Raw genomic sequence first — 22,043 nt, forward strand, 5'->3', positions numbered from 1 at the left:
TCCCAGGACTGGTCAATAGATAAAGAGTACATGAAGGTTCTGTATTTCCCACAATACACTTGGAGAACAGCAACGTGGATTCATAGTAACATAAATGAAACAACTTATGGAACTAATAGTAAATTAGTTTGACTTGATTGACAGCATGTTTTTTTTTTAATTACCTAAGGACATTTTGACCTAAAGTCTTATCTAAAGCCTTATTCCTAAAATTGGTTTCTAAGGCAAATATAAATAGTACAGCTGATGCATATGTATGAATTTATTTCTAGAACAGATTTTGTCATTTTTGTCATTTTGCCCACCCAACAAGTATGTTTCATTTAGAAGGAAAGCAGCCAACAAATGCTGAGCATATGCTGGAATTTCTTCAAGACTGCTGAAAAAGCATCTCAGGTGGCTGGCTCATGAATCGACTGAGAGAATGCTAAGAGTTTGCAAAACCGTCAAGTATGTGTGTGTGTATGAATTTTATTTATATATATATATATATATATGAAAAATAATAAATAAAGCTATTTTAGGAGTAGGTGCCTTCAACCTTTGGAATGGCTTTCTATGTTAAATGTTTGAAAACAAGGCAAAAAACCCAATTCTGTGGTGTGCTAGTTAGCCGACACTGTGGGATTGGTTATAAGAATTATTTTTTTGTAGATACAAGCTGCTTCTCTGGATTAATTAAGAATGTAATTAGTCCTGAACAGACATGGTATCTGTTATTCAAAGGAGACTTTCAGATGCTGTGATAAATGCAAACACAAAAAGCCTGATAAGCACACAGATGCACAGGCTCAACAGGAGAAAATCAAATCACAATCCCATGGTGTATTAAAGCAAATACATTCCCACTGAGGTGGCCTCATTAGCATACATATTTATGGAAACAGATCATCCTCTAAAGAGCAATCACTCTTCTCAGTAATTGAAAATTAATTCTTTTGTAATTTTGAAATAAAAGACAGAGGAAGACCATGCACCAGTGGAAATAGACTCTTTGTTGACATAAAAAATATCATTAAATGTAATAATGGCTCTTGCTACACACGCTAAAACGCTGGAATAGGTCCAATTCGAGATTTTTTTTTTGTGTGTGTGTGTAGCTCTAAAGAAAAATGATGACTTTCTCTCAAATGTCATAATCAGAAAATATAAAATCAAAGCACAGGAAAGAAAACATCTGTAATAGATACATTATATTTGGTCATATAAGCTGTGTGCAAGGTTAAGCTGTGTTTAAATATGTTTAACTAATCAATAATACAAATTTGCTGGACTATAGACATGAAACATCATATTGCAAAAGTCACGATGCATCATTATACATGATAGTGGCTCTGACAGCATTTATCTTTTTCGAAAATAATAATAATAATTATAAGGAAAAAGAGCAGCCACAGTGAATGATTCACACTAAAAGCAAATGTCAGCCTGGAGGAGGATGCTAATATTTTTCCCAACCATGAAGGCATTTACAATATCTCATTATATCTGTATTGAAGGAGGAAGTGTACCTCACCAGGGGACTGAGATAGGGAAGACAGCCATTTTGCAGAGATGCACACACACATTCTGATAAAACGCCTTGATTTTATATATATGTGTATATGCCATGAGTAGTGGGTCCACATGCTGCACAGCTGAAACGGAAGCTTGCTGGGTTTAAATGGAGCTTGGCAGGACAACTAACTGATGGTGCCCAGCTCTCATAAAAGCTGTGGTCTGACCAATTCCATTTCCAGAGGTACCACACTGAGGCCTCCTTCTCCTCTCACCAGGGAACTTAGATCGACCTATAGGGACTTCACATATATTCACACACATGCACACTGGTGCACAAGACACAAACACACCACATGCAGCAGGGCTGGAACTGGACCTGTCAGCGGAGGAATGAGAAAGGACTGGCTGGGCCCTGAAGTACAGAACCTGAAGATCACACTGAGTGCTCGCTACAGCGAGCAGACACTCAATGTCAAACTTGCAGGGTTTATTTCAACCTGTCTAAGTCGCAGGGGGTTGCAGTTGTGAGCGAGGTAACGGAATAGTACTGTCAGAAACTATTTTTGGTCATGACTAGTTCCTGTCTTAACAGGTGTGCCTTTTGGCCAAGATCCTGGTGGAAATCCTCCTCTAGCTGGCTGGCGTCTGTTTCGCATTGATTCTTTTGTGTGCTTAATGGATGTCTGGTCTCAGACTGAGGAAAGAATTGGCACCAGTAGCACATATTAAAGAATACACTCACCTGCACAGCGTAATTACAGCCATTCTACAGCCAGACTCTTTGTATAAAAGAACAAGTGGGTGCAAAAGAAACATATAACCTTATAATTTGATACCCAATCCAAGTTAACATTCTCCTCTACAAATCTACAGAGACTCAACATTTGCCAAATTAGCCAGAAAATAGAATTCATTTGAAAGATTTTCAGGACACGGAGAGAGTGACACACAGAGAGAGCGATAGAAAGAGAGAGATGCGAGAGAGAAGTGGGAGCAATAAGGAGTGAGGAGGGACTCGTTAATTAGAAATATTCAGCAGCAGCATCTGTCACCTGTGTGCAAAATGGAGTAATTCTCAGGTGATGGAGCTTGTGTGTGTGTGTGTGTGTGTGTGTGTGTGTGTGTGTGTGTGTGTGTGTGTGTGTGGCGTGTGCTCCTAATGGCATTTCATTTCTGTGCAATATTTAAAAAATACCAGAAGCTCAGATATAAAAGAATCCAGGAGTAAATTCAAGCAGAATTGTGGGATGAGGCACTAATAAAAATAAATCATCATCCAAAATTCTCAAAGGCAAACCAGGCTAACCAATCAACATTAATCAAAAGGTTGAACATGACAGCCTGACCTTATCTGGCCTCTTTAAAAACATGCAAACAAAAAGGCAGTAACAGCAGTTGGCAGCAGTGTTCTGATGTACAAAAATCATAACAAGAACTTACAGCAAGTTCCAAAGAGCGATAGGAGAGAGGCATACCTGACCTTTCCGTCCAGCAATTATTGATCTCACTTGTTAAAAAAGACCTGAGGTGTAATAAAGTCACCTCTTTGAAGTTGCTGTATAACTGATCCTAAAGCACCATCCGGGCTGTCCGATCAGAACAAACAGATAGACTGCTCATGAGGGGAGTGATGGAGGAAGAGGAAATGCGTAAAGTGACAGGAGGCAGCTACAGAAGCACACAACAGCTGATGGGCCCATAATCACCTGAAGTCCAGGTGAGCTCGGTGAGGACATGCAGCATGGAGAGGAAGCCGATTAGTGCCTGAGCTTCACTGAGGTGATCATTAGAGGAAGTGATAGCTGCTGACAGTGGCTGAATTTAGAATGAGAAGTAAAAGGATGTGAAAAACACAAGTTGTTGGCAATCTTACAGGAGGAAAAAGGCAAGAGAAAAGACAAACGACTGCATGCATGGATCGTTATTACTAGGAGCCCAGCATGGAGCCATTGGTAAGGAGGAAATGTTCTGATTTATTTTGACAGCTCATACAGAGACAACAATCAAAAGGTAAATGAATGCCATGCACCATTATTTCATATGCACTGTTATTTGTTTACTGAACAGAAAGGAAAAGGCATTGCCACTTGTTCTATATTAATATTAACTTCACAATAAAGAGCTGGTTATTTAACCAATTGAGGTGTGACAGTTATTAAATCCAAGAAGAAGATACAGAGGGTGCATTTGAGAGTGTGGAAAAGAGAAATTAAATATATTAATAACACTGAGTGAACTGTACACAAATATATCTCTTTGAAGTATAATCAAAAATTGATTTGCACTCCAGAGACAGATGTCTAAAATGCCCATTTATGTGGTTTATCCAAGAAAAGGATGTTTTCTGCCAATGTACCGCACATTCTGTAAAGCCACAAATATTTACGTCTGTTCCAAATTAGAAACTTCCAGACAAGAGGACAGTAGAGAAGAGAAGAGAAGATACGAGACGAGACGAGATGAGAGGAGAAGAGACGAGATGAGAGGAGAGGAGAAGAGATGAGAGGAGACGAGAAGAGATGAGAGGAGACGAGAAGAGATGAGAGGAGACGAGAAGAGAAGAGACGAGAGGAGAAGATACGAGAGGAGAGGAGAACCCAGGAAAAGAAAAGAAATAAGTGTAAGTGAATAGCTGTCTCTTCCCTTCAGCCTCTCCACTTGTCAGTGAGGTTTTAGTGCCAGTGAGCTGCCGCTCTCTCATCCATATGAATGAGCAGTGTGTGTGTGTCGGCCACTCAGCCATCATAATGAGGATGAACAGGAGATCATCCCAGCTTTGTAATGAGAGCCAGTTTAAAAGGTTAAACATTTGCAGTCTCTCTCTCCCTCTCTCTCTCCTGCAGAGGTAACAAACTACAGAGGATAACTTTTCATTTGTCACCATTTCTTGTCTGCACAGGAAAGAGCCAAGAGGCTCTGATTTGCATTAAAATACATGGAAACTTTCATGGTTTCATGGAAACTTTCATGGTTCATGGCAAAAACATTACATGGTTATGTAGCTGAAAATATGAACATTTTTAACAAAAACGTGTGTCACAGTTATTGGCACCCCTACAAATGATATGAACAAATGAACATTTGTATGTAGCTGAAGCATGTTCCCATTTATGTAGCTGAAGCATGTTCCCATTTATATTTTACTTTAAGTTCACCTAAGGGTTTAGAAACTCTTAAGTGGCCATCACTGGAGTATAAATATGAGGTGACACAGAGGTCAAATTTCCTCAGTCATTCATCAACATGGGCGAGATAAGAGAACACACTAATGAAATGAGTGTGCTGACCTTAATAAATGAGGCAATGGTTATAAAAATAGCTACAAATCTGAAAATGCCATATTCACTGTTAGGGCAATACTTAAGACAGGGGTGCTCACACTTCTACGACAAGAGATCTCCTTTTTCAGATTATTATTATGGTAAGATCCACCATGTAAATTTAGAGTTTGAGAAATTACTTTGAGAGATTTGTTTTTATTCAAAGAATGTTATGCAATCAATTTTCATTCAAAGAAATAGTAATATACAGCAGCAGGGGTGTGGTCATCAAGCATCATCAGTGTACAGAGAGGAGGCGGGTTGAACCGGCAGGTAAGGCGTGATGATTCTCACTTGTGTCTTATTACCACCAGTCTACGTATTTGTGGCTCTTTGTGTATTCAGTAATGAGTGCGATATAGTTGGCGGAGCTTGCGAGACACTCTCACCCACACGCCGCGAAGCATGAACTTGAACTTGAACTTGACGCAGCCAAAGTTGTGAGTATGGGAAGGACTCATTTTGGTTGAGTTGTTTTGGGTTTGTTGAGTATTTGAAAGTGTGCTGAAAAGTGCGGACTGAATAAAACTGAGGCCGGAGCTCAGCAAAAATTGTCTCGTCTGTCTCACGAGTCTTTATTCACACACACACACACACACACACACACACACACACACACCAGGTTCTACACTGACCTATTAAGAAGATCGATCAGTGGTAGTCTTGCGAGCGACGTAATGAGCACCCCTGCTTAAGACAACCGAAGCGCAAGGATCACGGAAAATTGGAGAAATGCAGAAGATGGTGGCATTTTGCGGTCATCAAATCTCCAAATCTACAGTTAGACACCATATCCATGTCAACAAAGTATTAGGAAGGTGTGCCAGAAGAAAAGCCTTTTCTAACCACAAATGTATGTGCTTGAAGTTCACTAGATGCTAGTGGAACTTTGGCTGAAACCAGGTTCTATAGTCAGATGAGTCAGGACAGAGCTTTTAGGGAATGGGTTTGGCATGAAAAGAAGGTTTGTTATACAGAAAATAACCTAATCCCAATGGTTAAGGATGATGGAGGATCTGTGATGCTGTGGGACTATACTGCGGACTGTCCACCAAAGGTCCTGAGAACCTTGGTAGGATTATCAATTGAAAATCTGGCTGCCTCTGACAAGAAACTACAACTGGGTAGTGAGATTTTTCTCACATTTTCAGTACAACATTAAGCTAATTAACCACAAACATTTTGTCAAACTTTTTTTAAACCAATTTTTACAAAGGGAGCAAACACACAAACTCACACACACAATACTGTGCAAACATCTCATAGTCCTGTAGGATAGTACTATCCTACTTCTTACAGTACTCCTAAAAGGTACATCTAAATAAATTGAGGATTCATTCAAAAATAATATAATGACTATGAGTAATGTGTATCAAATTAATTATTATATCGAGCAGTAAGCAGTAAAACAACAAATAAAAAATACCACAAAACTGCATAAATTCCGTTTGGTATGTTGTGGTGCAGTTTTCTAATGAAATTGGCTGGTAGGTTGTTCCTGGCTTCTTGGGGAACTTGCTACATTTCGTCTGCCTCTGCAAGTAAAATCCCAGACAGCGGTGATTTTTTAAAGAGGAATGTGATCTATTACTTAATATGGTCTGTTGCTTAACAAAATGCAAATATCACACAGTAACACTGAATTATTTGAAGAATAAAATATATAATGTTTGGAAATTGAATTGTTTTCATTTCTACTGACACATGAATACAGTAGGCAAAAAATAGATGTCAGACCAAATTTATATTAAAAGTGGAGTGTGCCTGAGACTTCTGTATAGTACTATAAACAAGGGGATACAATATCATGACAGTTAGGAAGTGTCAAATTCAAATATATATGCATTATTTAAGACATCAATATATCCTACAATGAAGAAATAAATACCTCTATCTATAAACCCATCAATAAACCAATCAATAACTCGTTATGCTCACAGCATACAGGCCTGCTATCCAATCAGAATAACTGAACCTAAAATAAACCCACCCCTCATTTGAAGGTTGAATCCATATACACAGGGGTGGACAAATCATAAATTCTTTAGCTAGCCCACCGGGCATGTGAACACTGCATTGAACATCGCCCTGTATCATGTTGTGCTTGCCCAGAAACCCAATTAACTACAATTCTCACACAAAGACATGTCTGGATACAGTAATAATTTTCGCTCAATGAACTGTTTAAATGTGAGGCGACTGTGTGTTGGGTTAGAATTAGAGTTACTGTATATAACAGCTTTTGTGTTGCACTGTACTGTATTCTGCTCAGTTTTGTCACTGTTTCCACATGATTTTGGAAATGGTGTCTAGCATCTGTTCAAGCTAATTAATATGCCTAGTAAATCTAGCTCCTTCCAACAGCCAGACCACGTCCTCGCTTTGCATGCGCAGTGCAGCAGGTGGTGGGATTCGGAAAAAAGCAGCATGCACCACAGCACTGAGACGCTTTGCACAGCCAGGAAATATAACATAAAATACAGCATAATGTAAATGTAGTTTACCTTAAAAATAGATAAAAGTACAGAATTGGACCTTAAGGAGCACTCCTGTAAAGCTTTAAAGGTATCCTATATACACACCTTTCCAGGTAAAAGATACACACTAAAGAGCAACAAGGAAAGCTACAGTTTAGTACTAATTGCTCTGAGAATGTGTGAACCAATAGGAGTGTATTGCTTTTAAACAAACATAACAAAAGAATAGATTTCTTTTGCAAAAGTCAATAGAAAGTAGAGGTCTTTTCTTATACTAGTTGCAAAAAAAAAAAAAAAAAAAAAAAAAAAAAAAAAAGGGTTATGACCACTATAATCAACATCTTTCTGAACCTGCTTGTCCGCCGGGCAACTGTGAATGAAAATCTGATAGCCGGGATATGTAATATGTTTGTCCCTAGTGCCCGAGCTGGTGATAAGAGCAGCCTTACATCAATTTTAAATTTATCTCTAGCATTGTCTGTACGAGACTTCAATCAGAACACCGGCACTGTGCAAGAGCTACCGGGCAATTTTCAAATGTTCATGTGCAAAATGCCTTGTGATTAATAATAGCCCAGAAATGATTTGACTGTATTAATAATCAACATCATTATAGTTGGCATCATCATGACACTCATTATCATCATAATCGGTGGCAACATGATCTTGTGCGTCATAATCTGAATAATATCTGCCAAAATACATATGCATACTTCAGCTGTGTATCACATCAAAGTTGTAAATGCAGATTCGGTTTCTGTTTTCATGTGCTAAACTGAATAAGTCAGACCAGATGTGTTTTCGCTGACAATTGAATAGAAGCAGCTGATATTAAAGGCATTTCTACATCCTCCAATGTGTTGAGTTCTTCTGCATTCCCTCTGAATCAGTTTCACAGTGTAGATTTATAAAAATTCAATGGATGTGACTGTTATATCAGTAGGCAAATCATAAACTACAAACTTATATATAATAACTGCAGAGCATGCATTCAAGTGCGCTACCTCTCTCTTTCTCTCTCTCTCTCTCTCTCTCTCTCTCTGCCCCCAAGCTGACACTCACATTAATAATGGCACACACTTTTGCTGCCTAGCTACACTAATCATAAGAAATGGCAACTATTTGGAATTCAAATAAACACGCTGAGATGGGGGGAAAAAAGCAAGAATTATGAAATCCCATTAACCTAATAAAAAAAGTAAAAACTTTGCTGAGTTGAGAGAGATTGGCCTCAGCTGGCTCACAACTACAAGGGAATAACTCGTTTGAAGACTGTGAATTTTGAATGCTGGAGCTGCTGCATAAACCTCCACTGCTGCTTGCCCTGAACTGCTTCCTATACACTACAGAGACAGAGCTAAAACAGACCTGGCTCACGCACCGCACTGGGTTCATACAAAATGTATTAGCTAATTATAAAGTCCTTCATGGCTGAGTCAGGTGTGTTTGAACAGGGAGGCCCCCCTGGTGTATTCAATACTCTCTCCATTACCAGGCAATCAGGATTCTCTGTAAGCATAAAGACTATGTTGTTACAAGACTGTGTTTACTGATCAGGCATTAAAATTAATGATAGAAGGGTCTGGGTTGAGTTGAGTCAGTTGGCCCTAAACAGCAGTCATTTGTAGTAGCTTGGGTGTCCGGTCAGCTTTGTTAGAATCCCTTAATAAATCTCTGCCTCTTTGCTGAGGGAATACATGCAGAGAGATCATTTTACAAAGGCAGACTGACACTAACACCAAGAATGAGGCCTTTGCACCAGCTTCACACTTTGTATCTCTGCTGACAATCACACACAAGACAAACTTGGTTAAGAAGGTCATGAAAAACAGCCTCTGTGGCAGAGGATTAACCCGAGTATTCCTTTGACAGAGTCATTACACCCTCTTTTTTAATAACCCTTTCCCACTGAAATTCCATAAGCCTGAGCAAGTGCTTTTGCAGCAGCTGTTATATTTTTTCATTATGTGACAATAAAGTGGGAGTGAGAAATTCCTCACAGCAAAACAAAGCAGCTGCAATATAACTGACAATCAGTTACACTCTTTCTATAGGCACCCAAAGTCATTTGGATCTTATTTTCTCACACATAATTTCAAGGCTAGAAATTCCTCCTGTGGGAGATGCTCTACTTCTACATGGATTCACAAAAACTTTTTTTTTCAGCCTTGCCTACACAGCCAGTGCTGCCTGGCCAGCCATGGAGACTTCCAGCGCCCCCAAGGACAACCTTCAGCCTTAGCCGTCACAAGGGCAACTCTTTTACTACAAACAACCAGTTAGACATAAACTCAAGTTAAAAGAGGTGCCGGTCAAAAGAATCAGGTGCTGCTTGCTTTTCTAGCATAAAGCTAGTCACCACTGCCTAAAGACTCAAATTTAAATGTTTAAGGAAATAGAAATCAAATAGAGCATTTCGCAAATTAACTTAAGACCTGTGATAAAGAAGATGATCAAAATGACCCGGAGTAGCTAAAATTTCCAGCAGTAGCAATAATGTTTTAAAATATGCATCTATCCAACATCCTACTGCTATTAGTCATTAGTATCTTTATTTCTTGTTTCTTTTTCTTAGTCTCTTAGCTTCTCCCTTCAGCTCTAATGTGCTAAAGCACCTAATCCACAACAATATAAAGAGTTGGCAATGAATTTCATTATCAGTTACAGGCTTTCCACCAGATTTTGGAGCGTGGCTGTGGGGATTTGTGCTCATTCAGCCACAAGAACATTAGTGAGGTCAGGTACTCATGTTTGGCGAGGAGGCCAGGGTGCGCAGGCGGCGCTCCAGTTCATCCCAAAGGTGCGCAATGGGGTTGAGGTCAGTGAATGAAAACTGTAATACTACAGCATACAAAGATATTCTAGACAACTGTGTGCTTTATGGCAACAGTTTTGGGAAGACCCACATATGGGTATAATGGCCAGGTGTCCATTTAATGTAACTTGTGTTTTCATTTGAGTATTTTGAATGATTATATGAGTTACTATTTCCTTCCTGGCAGCTCAAACCAATCTGGCCATTTTTCTCTGACCTCTCTTATCAACACGCCGTGTCCACCCACAAAACTGTCACTAACTAAACGTTTTTGTTGTTTGCACTGTGTAAACTCTAGAGACTGTTGTATGTGAAAATCCCAGGATATCAGCAGTTTCTGAAATACTCAAACCAGCCCATCTGGTACAATATCCATGCCACAATCAAAGTCAGAGGTCACAATTTTCCTTCATGCTGATGTTTGATGTGAACATTACCCGAAGCTCTTGACTTGTACCTGCATGATTTTTTGCATTGCGCTGCTGCCACATCATTTGCTGATTAGATAACTGCATGAATGTGCAGGTGTACAGGAAAGTGGATGGTAAGTGTATACTTTCAAAAAGGTATGCAGAACCAGTAAAAAATAAATAAATAAATAAATAAAAATTTTGGATCGCCATCGCCTTGTGTTATTCTGGTTGTCTCATTTGGGTGACATAAGCACATGATAATAATTTTGTGCTGTGACAGATTATCTGACAAAAAGCAGTAATCTTGTATTGTACTTAGTGACCTGTTATTTAATAAGCTAAGTCTAATTAAGAATTCTGTAGTATTATTAGTTAATTGAAATGCTGCAAAGAAATATTTTTTAAATAAATATTTTTTTGTATTTAATATATTTTTAAAAAATCCAAAAAATAAATGATAGATTAATCGATTATCAAATTAAATGTTAGCTGCAGTCTTACTGTAGATCACTGAGGATGAACTAAGAAGACCCGGATTACAGGCAGCAGCCCTTACATCTATATATTGTGTAGGACTACAGAAGAAATGCCAAAGGTAACATTTTACAGCTTAGGATATTCATTTGCAGCACTCCTGGACTATATATTCATTCACTTCTTACATCTTCAGTAACCGTTATCCCGGGAACAATGCAAAGAGGTGGGAATACACCCTAGATAGGATGCCAGTCCACTGCAGGACACCAGGTACACACACATTCACACACACATTCACACCTACAAACAATTTTGCGTAGCCAATCCACCATGTCTCCAGCATGCTTTTGGGAGGTGGGAGGAAACTGGTAAACCCAGAGGAAACCCACATGGACATACCCAGAAACTTCACACAGACAGTAACCTTTGCTCAGGATTGAACCTGGGACGCTCAAGGCTTAATGGATTCTTCAGCCCTGTTTAGAAATGGGGGATAATCGGAAAAGCCATAAGGATTAAACCTCAGACATTTAGCAACAACTGACCTGGTTGCTATAGTGATCACACCATCTAACTTGGGGGAATAAAGTAAATAAATAAACAGAAATGGTGTGAAACTAACCTACCTCAGCAGTTAACCTATGCTAAAGAACAGCTTTGCTTTAATAATGCCCAATTATCTAACTGATCTGTAATGAGGGTTCAGCACTGTCTTATGTGCAAGTTAAAGAATGCAAGCATCTTCCAGAGGAGACACTGCTACAAATTCTTAACTCTAACACATGATAATTCTTGTGGGATATATTTGTATTAGTCTGCTCACTGCTCCATTAGGCAGGACAGAGCTCAGTCACAGGAGCAGCCAAGCATAAAGAGCACGGCAGTATACAGGGCTTAGAAAGCACAAGGTATGACATGCCTGACAAACCAGGTCAATAAGACGTCCTGAATGAGGACAGCTGTATGTGTATGGAAAAAAATGTTTCCTGCACTGCCCAGACATGGTTATTAATGAGACATGGCTGAACTACGTGCAAAGAGGTAGGATTTACTAGATGGACATGGGAAACGACACATTACCTGGTAGACGTGATAGGCGTTGGCAGCCCGGCCTTGCAGAAAGACAGAGGGGATCCACACGTTGACAAGAGCACGGTGAGCTCTAGGGGAAAGCATAAAATACAGTATTGAGGCCACTAATCCTTTCAAATTCAATTTAATAATATTCATCAATTGAGTATGAACTGCCAAAAAACTTTATTTTATTCTATATTCTACACTGCACTATGTATGGGTATCTCTGAGAACTTGAAGAACCAGATATTTAACACAGCTGATGCATACAGCCAGAGCTATTCCATCAAGAGCTCCAGAGACCTGCGTCACGGACGGTATGGATTAAGTGCCAATGCCATATCCGGTATGCTCATCAATGGTTATTACAAGATGTAGGTGCTATAAGTGTGATTCTCAGCATGCTCTGAGTGTCCTTGTGCAATTTTCTTCTTTTCACTATAATCAATGAACGGCTGGCAGAGAAATAGCAACACCCATATGTTTTGAAGGTCACAGCTTGGTAGAAATGGTACCTGAAAGTTTATGGTACTTTTCAGAAAGCATAGGCATTGAATGACTCTATTCATAGACCTTCAGCTTCAGCTCAGTATGACACAGTCACCCTACTTGTTATAGTGATTACCAAAAAAAAAAAATATATAGGCTAGAAATATATATACACACACACACACATATATATGTAGCACTGTATACCACCTCCCCATCACAAGTCAGGACACCGTCTAGAGCAGAGTGCACTTACGTCTCAAAGTCGGACAGACTGGGATCATCAGAAGTCTGACTCAGATCACCGGGCACCTATATAAGCAGAAAGTAAAAAATTACAGGTACAAGATAATTAATCGTCAATAAACTGTTTTAACCCTAAGAATTTTTTTCTGAAGGTCTTTGAAATGCTACAAATGTTAATGTAGGAAACACACAGACAAAACCTTTCGAAAAAGAACATATAAAAGAAATAAATTAAAGAATATATTTGTTCACCTTTTTAATATCGGTGCAAATACATGGAGGATTTTAATTTACTAAAACACTGGTACTTTATTAGAAAAACACTAACAAATATTTGGATATAAAAATGAAAAGCTCAAAAAGGAATACATTTACTAAATATTACCCTAAGCCTTAGTCTAAATCACTCATGGTCTATGAGCAGTAGTGCTGTAATCCTATTTGTGAGTGAGAGAGTGAGTGAGTGTGTGTGTGTGTGTGTGTGTGTGTGTGTGTGTGTGTGTGTGTGTGTTTTTCCTCCCTCAGTGGATCAGTTGCAATGTTAGCATTTATTAGGGTCAAGTACTCCTGCATATTGGCTGTGCAGAGGCAGCGGAGACTAGATGTAAAACATGAGCTTAAACACCAGAGCAAGCGAAGGTCAGTTTAGTACATAACGCGCATCTACAGCATATGCCATTCTGATGCTTGAGAAGAAACATAGCCATGCTGCTTCCTCTAAATTTGCACCATAACAGTCTATAGGCAACAACAAAGTCAATAACCCCCAAGACACAACAACTGGAATATTGCTGTGCCACTGTGCTCAGATCTTTTACACTCATTAAGTAGCTTAAAAAATAAGCAACAAGTGAGCCCTGCAAGATTTCTCAAGTACGATGTGATACATGTCACTGCACGATTGCTTCTAAACACTTCAACACATCAACCCCACAATTATACACAGCTGTTAACCAGCTAAACCCCATTTCAGCTCCCAAAACCAGTGGTGTGTACTGCCTTTTTATGTTTTATGTCAACACACATAGCTTCTGGACAAACAACATGCTCAGTAAACTTTTTATGTATTTCTTTCTTAAAGGAAGTAAAATCATATTTTAATGAAATATGACATCCACAAACTTAAAAAAAAATGTCTAGTAATTATTTTTTTTTTAAAAATCCCATAATGAAAAATAATAAATAACAGATAAGCCTACACTCATACTAGCAATGAACTAAAAAGAGGATATCATAATGACTATATAATTTATGACGCATTACCACCATTTAAAGGGTTTAAAACGTCAGCAGAGTGAAGGGAAAACAGGAGAAAAGGCCTAAAAATCAATAAAGTAGAAGAGGAGAAATGTCTGGAAATTGGAGTAATTCAGAGATGAAGGAACTGTTGCCAATTAATGGAGAATGAGGTTCTTTGTCTGATGAATGCCATGTTACATTAGGAGGTCATTTATGAATGAATCACCATCGAATTCTAAGAACAGTGAGTACGTAAAGAGAAGACACAGCTGAAAAACAAGCTCAGGTGTTTAAAATGGAAATTCCACCTAATCTAGTATATAAGAAATTTGTTTTATGTTACATAATATGTAAAGGGATCTTCATGGAAAATGTAAATTGCATGGCAAACAGTTAAAATACTGTTTGAAGACTGGAAGAGCCCAAGCATTACTGGTAAACGGATGCTGATAATGTTTTGAATGTTTCTAACAGGTGGCACATTAAAACAGTTTGCATGGCCTTGCCCAAGTGCCACTCTTGGTAATAACCTGGTTCACTTATATACATTTGCTGGCTAAGTGAACAGTATATCACCTAAATACACTGATAACACACAGAGCAGCAAGGTTACATTCCACTGGAAGAGTTCACGACCATGTCCAAGATTAGAAAGCTGTGTGTGTGTGTGTGTGTGTGTGTGTGTGTGTATATGCCTGAGAGAGCAAGACAGTGAGAGTTATTGATTGAAGAGAGAGTGCAAACCTATGGAGGGAGACAGTAGTGTGAGCGGAGAGAGTCTGTATTGTAGAGATAGAAAAAGGGATGATTTACTAGGTGTGGAAGGAGATTCTCATCCATGTGCAAAGGTGTGTGTGTGTGTGTGTGTGTGTGTTTGGGTGCACTCACCGGGCCTCGAAGGTCAATAAGCTCCTGTCTCATCTGACCGATCAGGTTGTCTTTAGCCATAAGTGAAAGATACAGTCTCTCATTGAATTCAATTAGCTCTCCATGCATCTCAGCCACCTATAAAACACACACACACACACACACACACACACACACACAGGATTACTGTAGGAGCTCAATGTTTCAGGCTCCAGGTGACTGACTAAGTTCAAATGCCCAGACTGGCAGAGAGCCATTGTTGGGCCCTTGAATAAGGGCCTCAGCTACTTGGATTGTGTCCTCTCTCAACTGTATGTCCCTTTGGGTTAAAGCATCCACCAAATGAACAAATGTAAAACTTAAATGTAAAATTCAATACCTTCTGACCACTGAAAAATTAAAACACATATCCAGGCAACCAGTCATGTGGAAAAACACATAATATAAACTATTAAAAATAACAGTGTGGCAAAGCTGTTATGCTGGTCAGTTGAGGGATGGAGTGTGACTCTCACAGGTAGCTGTGTGTGTGTGTGTGTGTGTGTGTGTGTGTGTGTGTGTGTGTGTGTGTGTGTGGCTATAGTTGGAGAGGCTCCTCATTAGAGCCAGTTGCACTGCTGCCAGCTGGCTCATCAACTGTCACAACACCTAAGTGACGGAGACGGCAAGACAGCACCATGCCAAGCAGCCCAAGCCAGCATTCATTTGCTTATGGAAATCATGTGTCAATGTACATTTGGAAAGGCAACGCCTTGCCTGACAGATGAATTATGTCAATTCTGACATGTTTGCTGGTGTCCCTTCCTATAGAGTATTTTAATAGCCCAACACAGAAACCAGGTGCACACCAATCTGAAAATCAGAGACACTTTCTAAAAAAATAAATAAATAAATAAATAAAAAAAGACACAAAATCACAATGATATGTGGCTTCATGGTTGGCAAAAGTGATGGATACAGGAATTACAGTTTATGTCATTTAATTAAAATGAAGTGAAACAGTAAGAAACCTGTGTGGCATTCAGCTGGCTTCTGAATTAACTACATTAAAAACAGATGAGAAAGTGTTTACACACAACAGACTCGGGGAAAAGAAAATCTCTAAACAAAAAGCACCAAAAGATTATTACTATCTGAATTATTAAGCGAGAGCAGGCAAAAGTGCAACATTTTTGGTTGGAGTTAAATTACTCAACAATGATTTAAATCACAGACTTCATACTTCCCACATACAGTAACATCATGCATCAGTTTACTTCTTTTATCATATGCAAGTTTCCCCACATAGTCACCGAGTGCTGTACATTTTCACTGAAACCAAAGGACAGAAAAGCAGCACAACAGTAACACTGCATGGGTCAACATTAATACTACTCATAAAACGCTGTGAACGTACATGTATAGCAGGAAAATCAATACTAAACCATCATACATTCACTACTCTGTGTGACATGCCTTTAAAGATGGCTTGGAAAATATTAAGTAATTACAAAAGATCATTGGATGTCCATTCAATTAAGCATCTATTTAAACATTTATTGCAATTAACTGACAGTGCAAAGCTATAATTCTATGATTTAAAAAAAGATCATATTTATGTGCTCTGCATTGATTGCAAATCATTCTTACATGGGTGGAAATTAGTTGTGTACGTCTTTTCTGTCTCAGTACTGCCACCTTTCGCTACTTTTAACAGCCTGAGACCCTCACAAGCAGGATTCTGTATAATTATAAGCGGTGATTCAATTATACCTCAGGTCGCTCCCATACCTTCTCACAATTAGCATACACAAATTCTGAAAATTATGCTAACAGTCATGCAGAGCACAATATTAGAAAACACTTCCGGGTTAGTTTTTTTTTTATTACCTGACAGAAAATTGGTTTCCTCACAAATATCTCCAGCACAAGTGGACAAATCCTGCTGCTTTTTTCAGCAGACAAGAAGAATTGATGTACTTGCATATGCAATCGTGAAAACAAGTGTGTTACAATCGTGCTGGTTCTCCCTCTACTAGTTGCAGATGTTTTTAAAAAAACATTAAAGCCATTAGGCCTTTACATCAGCACTGATTTTTGATATACTACTCGGAATAAGATTCTTTAAATAGCTTTTATCTGATGCTTTCTCATTGCATTAAGATGTCTTTGCAATTCCCTTGTCTGACATGTTAAGAGGGACTCCACAAATCAAAACCTCTCCAGTTCATAAAACATATTGGTACTACAGAGCTTTGAAGACTGCAAGATGAAAATCAACCAGCCGAGGTCAAAATGTTTCAAACTCTCTACTCCCAGTTGAAGAGGAAGTGCTTCTGAAGGAAGACGGAAATGATAGACTGGCTGAAGCACATCACTGCTGCTCGCAAAACTGTATGAATGCGCAGTAGTGCCCTAATTGCCTGCAGCCCCAGAAACCAGAGCTTTGAAGATACCATCATGGGTATCTTCAAGTAAAGTCACATATATTTCACTGTGTGTGTGTGTGTGTGTGTGTGTGTGTGTTAGCAGCCTACTGTATCCCAGACACAGCCTGTATACTCAAGAGCAACATGTGAGTACTGTTGCATCTCCAACACCCACACACAGTGGCAAGCTGCTCCACCACACACACACACAGACACACACAGACACACACAGACACACACAGACACACAAACTCTCAATTTAATTATTTATTTGGTACCCAAGCTTTCAAATGGGACATTAAAAATGGGAATTAATTTTAAGCGTGAAGGAACCCAATTAATTTTCTGTGAAAGTATGTGTGTGCGTGCGTGTGTGAGTGTGTGAGGATGAGAAAGGGACCTGTTCACAGTCAGTAAGAGTGTATTTTCAGACTTTAGCTGCCTGATGCCTCCAATCTGCCAAAAAGACTGACAGGTCACAGCATTCAGATAGCATATCAAAGCACATTACTGCTTTTTGCTGAAGGCCAAAATGCATGTCTAGGTCTCTGCTCTCTTATCCTAATTACATCTTGCCACGACACTTCAGTGAAATCTAAACAATAACTCCACAGTCAGCAGAGTTTATCAATTGATTGAATAGGAAAGGTTTCGTACAGGAAGTAGCCAATATTCACAGTTAATTTGTTGCTAAAGAGTGCAAGTCCAGGTGAGCCCGGGGTGAGATTCAGCAGAGCTAGCAGATCCTGTTTCTGACGGGTAATGTGCTCATAGCAATGCAATATGCAGAGAGCATGGGGAGAGCTTTAACAAACCATTATTTCTATTGCTGAAGCTCTGTTTGCCAAAATAGGCAATGGCAGAAAAAGAACGAACATTTAAAATGTTTAGGAATTGGCATTTTGTAATGTTGAGAGAAGAAACTTTAAAAGCTTTCAAATGGAATTCATTTAGACAGGAAGACCAACTGATTTCAGCAAGGCTTCTGACTTTTTAAATAGTTTCTTTCAAAAACCTACTCATCAAAACCAAAAAGCATAAACTCCATTACGCTCCATTTCAATCCTACTTGCACTTTGTCTTCCTCATGAGGTAAAAGCAATTTCAGTGACAAAGTCACTGAGTATGAGACAGCTTAAAAAAATAAAAAACATAATTTGGAAAATAAAATCCCAGTAATACCAGGTTATATGCTGTGTCCTGTTTCCTGGGCATGTGCTGTAGTATTGTGTGGTTTGTAGCTCTTCATGGGTTTCTGACATGTGGATTAGAGAGAGAGAGAGAGAGAGAAATCTACTCTCATACCATCCAATGGATAAATATGGTGATTGCTCTAATGGCCATTGTGCACCTCACACATCCTGGCATCCTCAGCCTCCATGAGCATGTTCATTTGTGCAAAGAGACATTCAGCATCTTCACAAAGACGCTGAAAGATGTCGCTCTAGTACACAGCCCAGGTAGCCCCCTGTGGAACACTAGAAGACCCAGCCTACACATCTAATACCACACACCCTGACCTAGCACTGATGCCACCAATACCCTGCACTTCCTCAACATCACCCCCAGTCACCCCACTTTTGGAGCCACCCCAGCATAACTGACCAGCAGGCGTGCCAAACACAGCCCAACAGGCCAACAGTCCACCACACCACCAGACCAACAACTTCACAGCCCAACAGCCCAACAGGCCAACAACCTCACAGCCCAACAGCTCAACAGACCAACAACCTCACAGCCCAACAGCTCAACAACCTCACAGCCCAACAGTTCAACAGCTCAACAGACCGACAACCTCACAGACCAACAGCTCAACAGACCAACAACCTCACAGCCCAACAGCTCAACAAACCGACAACCTCACAGCCCAACAGCTCAACAGCTCAACAGACCGATAACCTCACAGCCCAACAGTTCAACAGACCGACAACCTCACAGCCCAACAGCCCAACAGCCCAACAACCTCACAGCCCAACAGCCCAACAGCTCAACAGACCAACAACCTCACAGCCCAACAGCTCAACAGACCGACAACCTCACAGCCCAACAGCTCAACAGACCGACAACCTCACAGCCCAACAGCCCAACAACCTCACAGCCCAACAGCTCAACAGACCGACAACCTCACAGCCCAACAGCCCAACAGACCGACAACCTCACAGCTCAACAGCCCAACAGACCGACAACCTCACAGCTCAACATCCCAACAGACCGACAACCTCACAGCCCAACAGACCGACAAACTCACAGTTCAACAGCTCAACAGCCCAACAACCTTACAGCTCAATAGTCCAATAGTCCAACAGACCAACAGAACAACAACCTCACAGCTCAACAGCTGTGACATAACAGGCACCAAGAGCAGCAGAGCTACGTCACAGCAGTGAAGAACGCAGCTATCAGTATTTCGCCAGATCGAGAAGAGCTCAAACAGCTGTTTACCCTCATCAGAACCAGACTGTTGCGCTAAAAGCCACACTCAATATAAACACATCACTCAAATCTCTAAACATAGCTCTAAAATTACATTTATATACACATGTATATTACTAAAGTACATAAATAATTTGGTTTATCTTATTTTAAGAATTACTTTCAATTTGCGGATATCATTTATTTAAAGAATGTAACCACAATCTCCAATGTGGACTATCCAGGGCATCAGATCCCCACTGTCTGAGTGTAAAAGTGAAACCATGGATTTCAGACAAAAGAATTCCAGAGAGCAATCAGCAGTGCATGACATCCAGACACTATCAGACATCTTTCTGGAATCTACATAAAAAACTAAAAGATAGTATGTAGTTTTACACAGAATGTCACAATGCAGGAAAGAAATGTCTCTAGGGAAATGATCCTTCCAAACAGGTCCAAGAACACAGACTTGATTATTGTGATGCATTAAACTATATAAATCTACATCAGAGTAAAAAAAAAACAGCCCAATACGCACAAGCACAACTGACACTAATTGAATCAATAAACACAAATCGTACACATTATTGTAAATCACTTTATAATCAAATAACCATTGAAAGAAGACCTGAAAAAACAACACAACAGAGAAACTGAGCAAATTAGAATTGGCAATAAAAGACTCCCAGAACCCCCTGGACTGCCGATTACTGCGCAAAGACAAATGATCTACTCTTAAACAGGAAAAAGCTAGTGGACCTGATGGCATCCTAAATGAACTGATCAAGCACACAAGCAAACATGCTCAATTAGCTGTTGTTCAGTTGAACGTGATCCCGAGCATAGGTTATTTCCCTAATGTCAGGATTTGGGGTCTCTATCATAACATCTATTGTCATAAGTTAAGATAAATTCAACCCAAGCAATTCCAGAGACAAGCAAATTACTTCACCTTCGTTCATACAGTCATCTCTAGAATTACTGGTAGAGATGGTTTTTAAAAAAAAAAAAAAAAAAAAAAAAAAAGGTTGTTCAGGGTCATGAACAAATGCTTTTGCCTTTAGTTAAAGTAACACTGAAAATATGAGAATATGAGAGAAATCTAACTTTTAGCTTAAGTATAATTATCTAAAAAAAACAAACTAAAAAAAAAATCACAGTATATTAAATATTAAAAATTTTTAACCATTAATTAAAAAAAATAACCAGACCTTTTTTCATCGCTCTTTACCAAGGCTGCCAGTAATTATGAATGCCTTCCTGAGTCCTTACATTTTAACCAGAATGAAAAGAAAATATTTGCATTTGTTTTAAAGACTGTGATTTGATCTGGCACAAAGATAAAATATATACTGCCTGGCCAAAGAAAGGTCGCAGTTTGGGTTTAAATAAGCAAATACTTAAGAGCCTATGATTGGATCATTACTGCAGTGATTAATATGTTTCAGCTGGCAACAATTCTTTTAACCTTAACTGATGCTATGTGTAGCTTCTCATTTCTTAAACAACCATGGCAGATGACGTATCCCATGGTCGTGGAAAAGATGTTACTGAAGGGGAAAATTGTTGGCCTGCATCAAGCAAAGAAAACAACTAAGGAGATTGCTGAAATCACTGGAACTGGGTTATGAAATGTTCAGTGCATTATTAAAGCCTGGAAGGATAGTGGTGAACCGTCAACTTTACAGCAGAAATGTAGTCGGAAAAAAATCTTGAATGATCGTGATCAGAGATCTTTAAAATGCTTGGTGATGTCACATCGTAAAAAAATCGACAGGAGAACTCACGGCTATGTTTAATAGTGAAAGTAAGAGCATTTCCACACGCACAATGTGATGAGAACTTACAGGATTTGGACTAAACAGCTGTGTGGCCACAAGAAAGCCATTTGTTAGTGAGGCTAAACGGAAAAAATGACTTCAATTTGCTAGGGAGCATAAAGACTGGACTGTGGAGCAATGGAAAAAGGTCATGTGGTCTGATAAAATCAGATTTACCCTATTCCAAAGCAATGGGCGTGTCAGGGTAAGAAGGGAAATGCATGAAGTGATTCACCCATCATGCATAGTGCCTACTGTACAAACCTCTAGAGGCAGTGTTATGATCTGGGGTTGCATCAGCTGGTCAGGTCGAGGCTCAGCCTCATTGTGTGGCAATAAAACGAAGTCAGCTGAGCACCTGAGTGTCCTGAATGACCAGGTTATCCCGTCAATGGACTTTTTCTTCCCTGATGGCACAGGCATATTCCAGGATGAAAATGCTAAGATTCATCAGGCTTAACTTGTGAAAGAGTCGTTCAGGGA

General features: G+C 39.4%; 1 protein-coding gene across 1 annotated transcript in view; it reads right to left on the reverse strand.

The window, feature by feature from the left end:
• The window catches only part of snx29 (sorting nexin 29), a 91,941-nt gene that overhangs the window by 16,524 nt on the left and 53,374 nt on the right, over window positions 1-22,043 (reverse strand). Inside the window, exons 16-18 of the mRNA XM_026915177.3 lie at window positions 14,939-15,055; window positions 12,822-12,877; window positions 12,083-12,164 (exon numbers count right to left, since the gene is read on the reverse strand). Coding sequence (XP_026770978.3) covers window positions 12,083-12,164; window positions 12,822-12,877; window positions 14,939-15,055 — 255 coding nt within the window. The remainder of the gene's footprint in view (window positions 1-12,082; window positions 12,165-12,821; window positions 12,878-14,938; window positions 15,056-22,043) is intronic.

This window comes from Pangasianodon hypophthalmus, chromosome 12 (genome assembly GCF_027358585.1).
Source record: "Pangasianodon hypophthalmus isolate fPanHyp1 chromosome 12, fPanHyp1.pri, whole genome shotgun sequence".
NCBI classification, from domain to species: Eukaryota; Metazoa; Chordata; class Actinopteri; order Siluriformes; family Pangasiidae; genus Pangasianodon; species Pangasianodon hypophthalmus.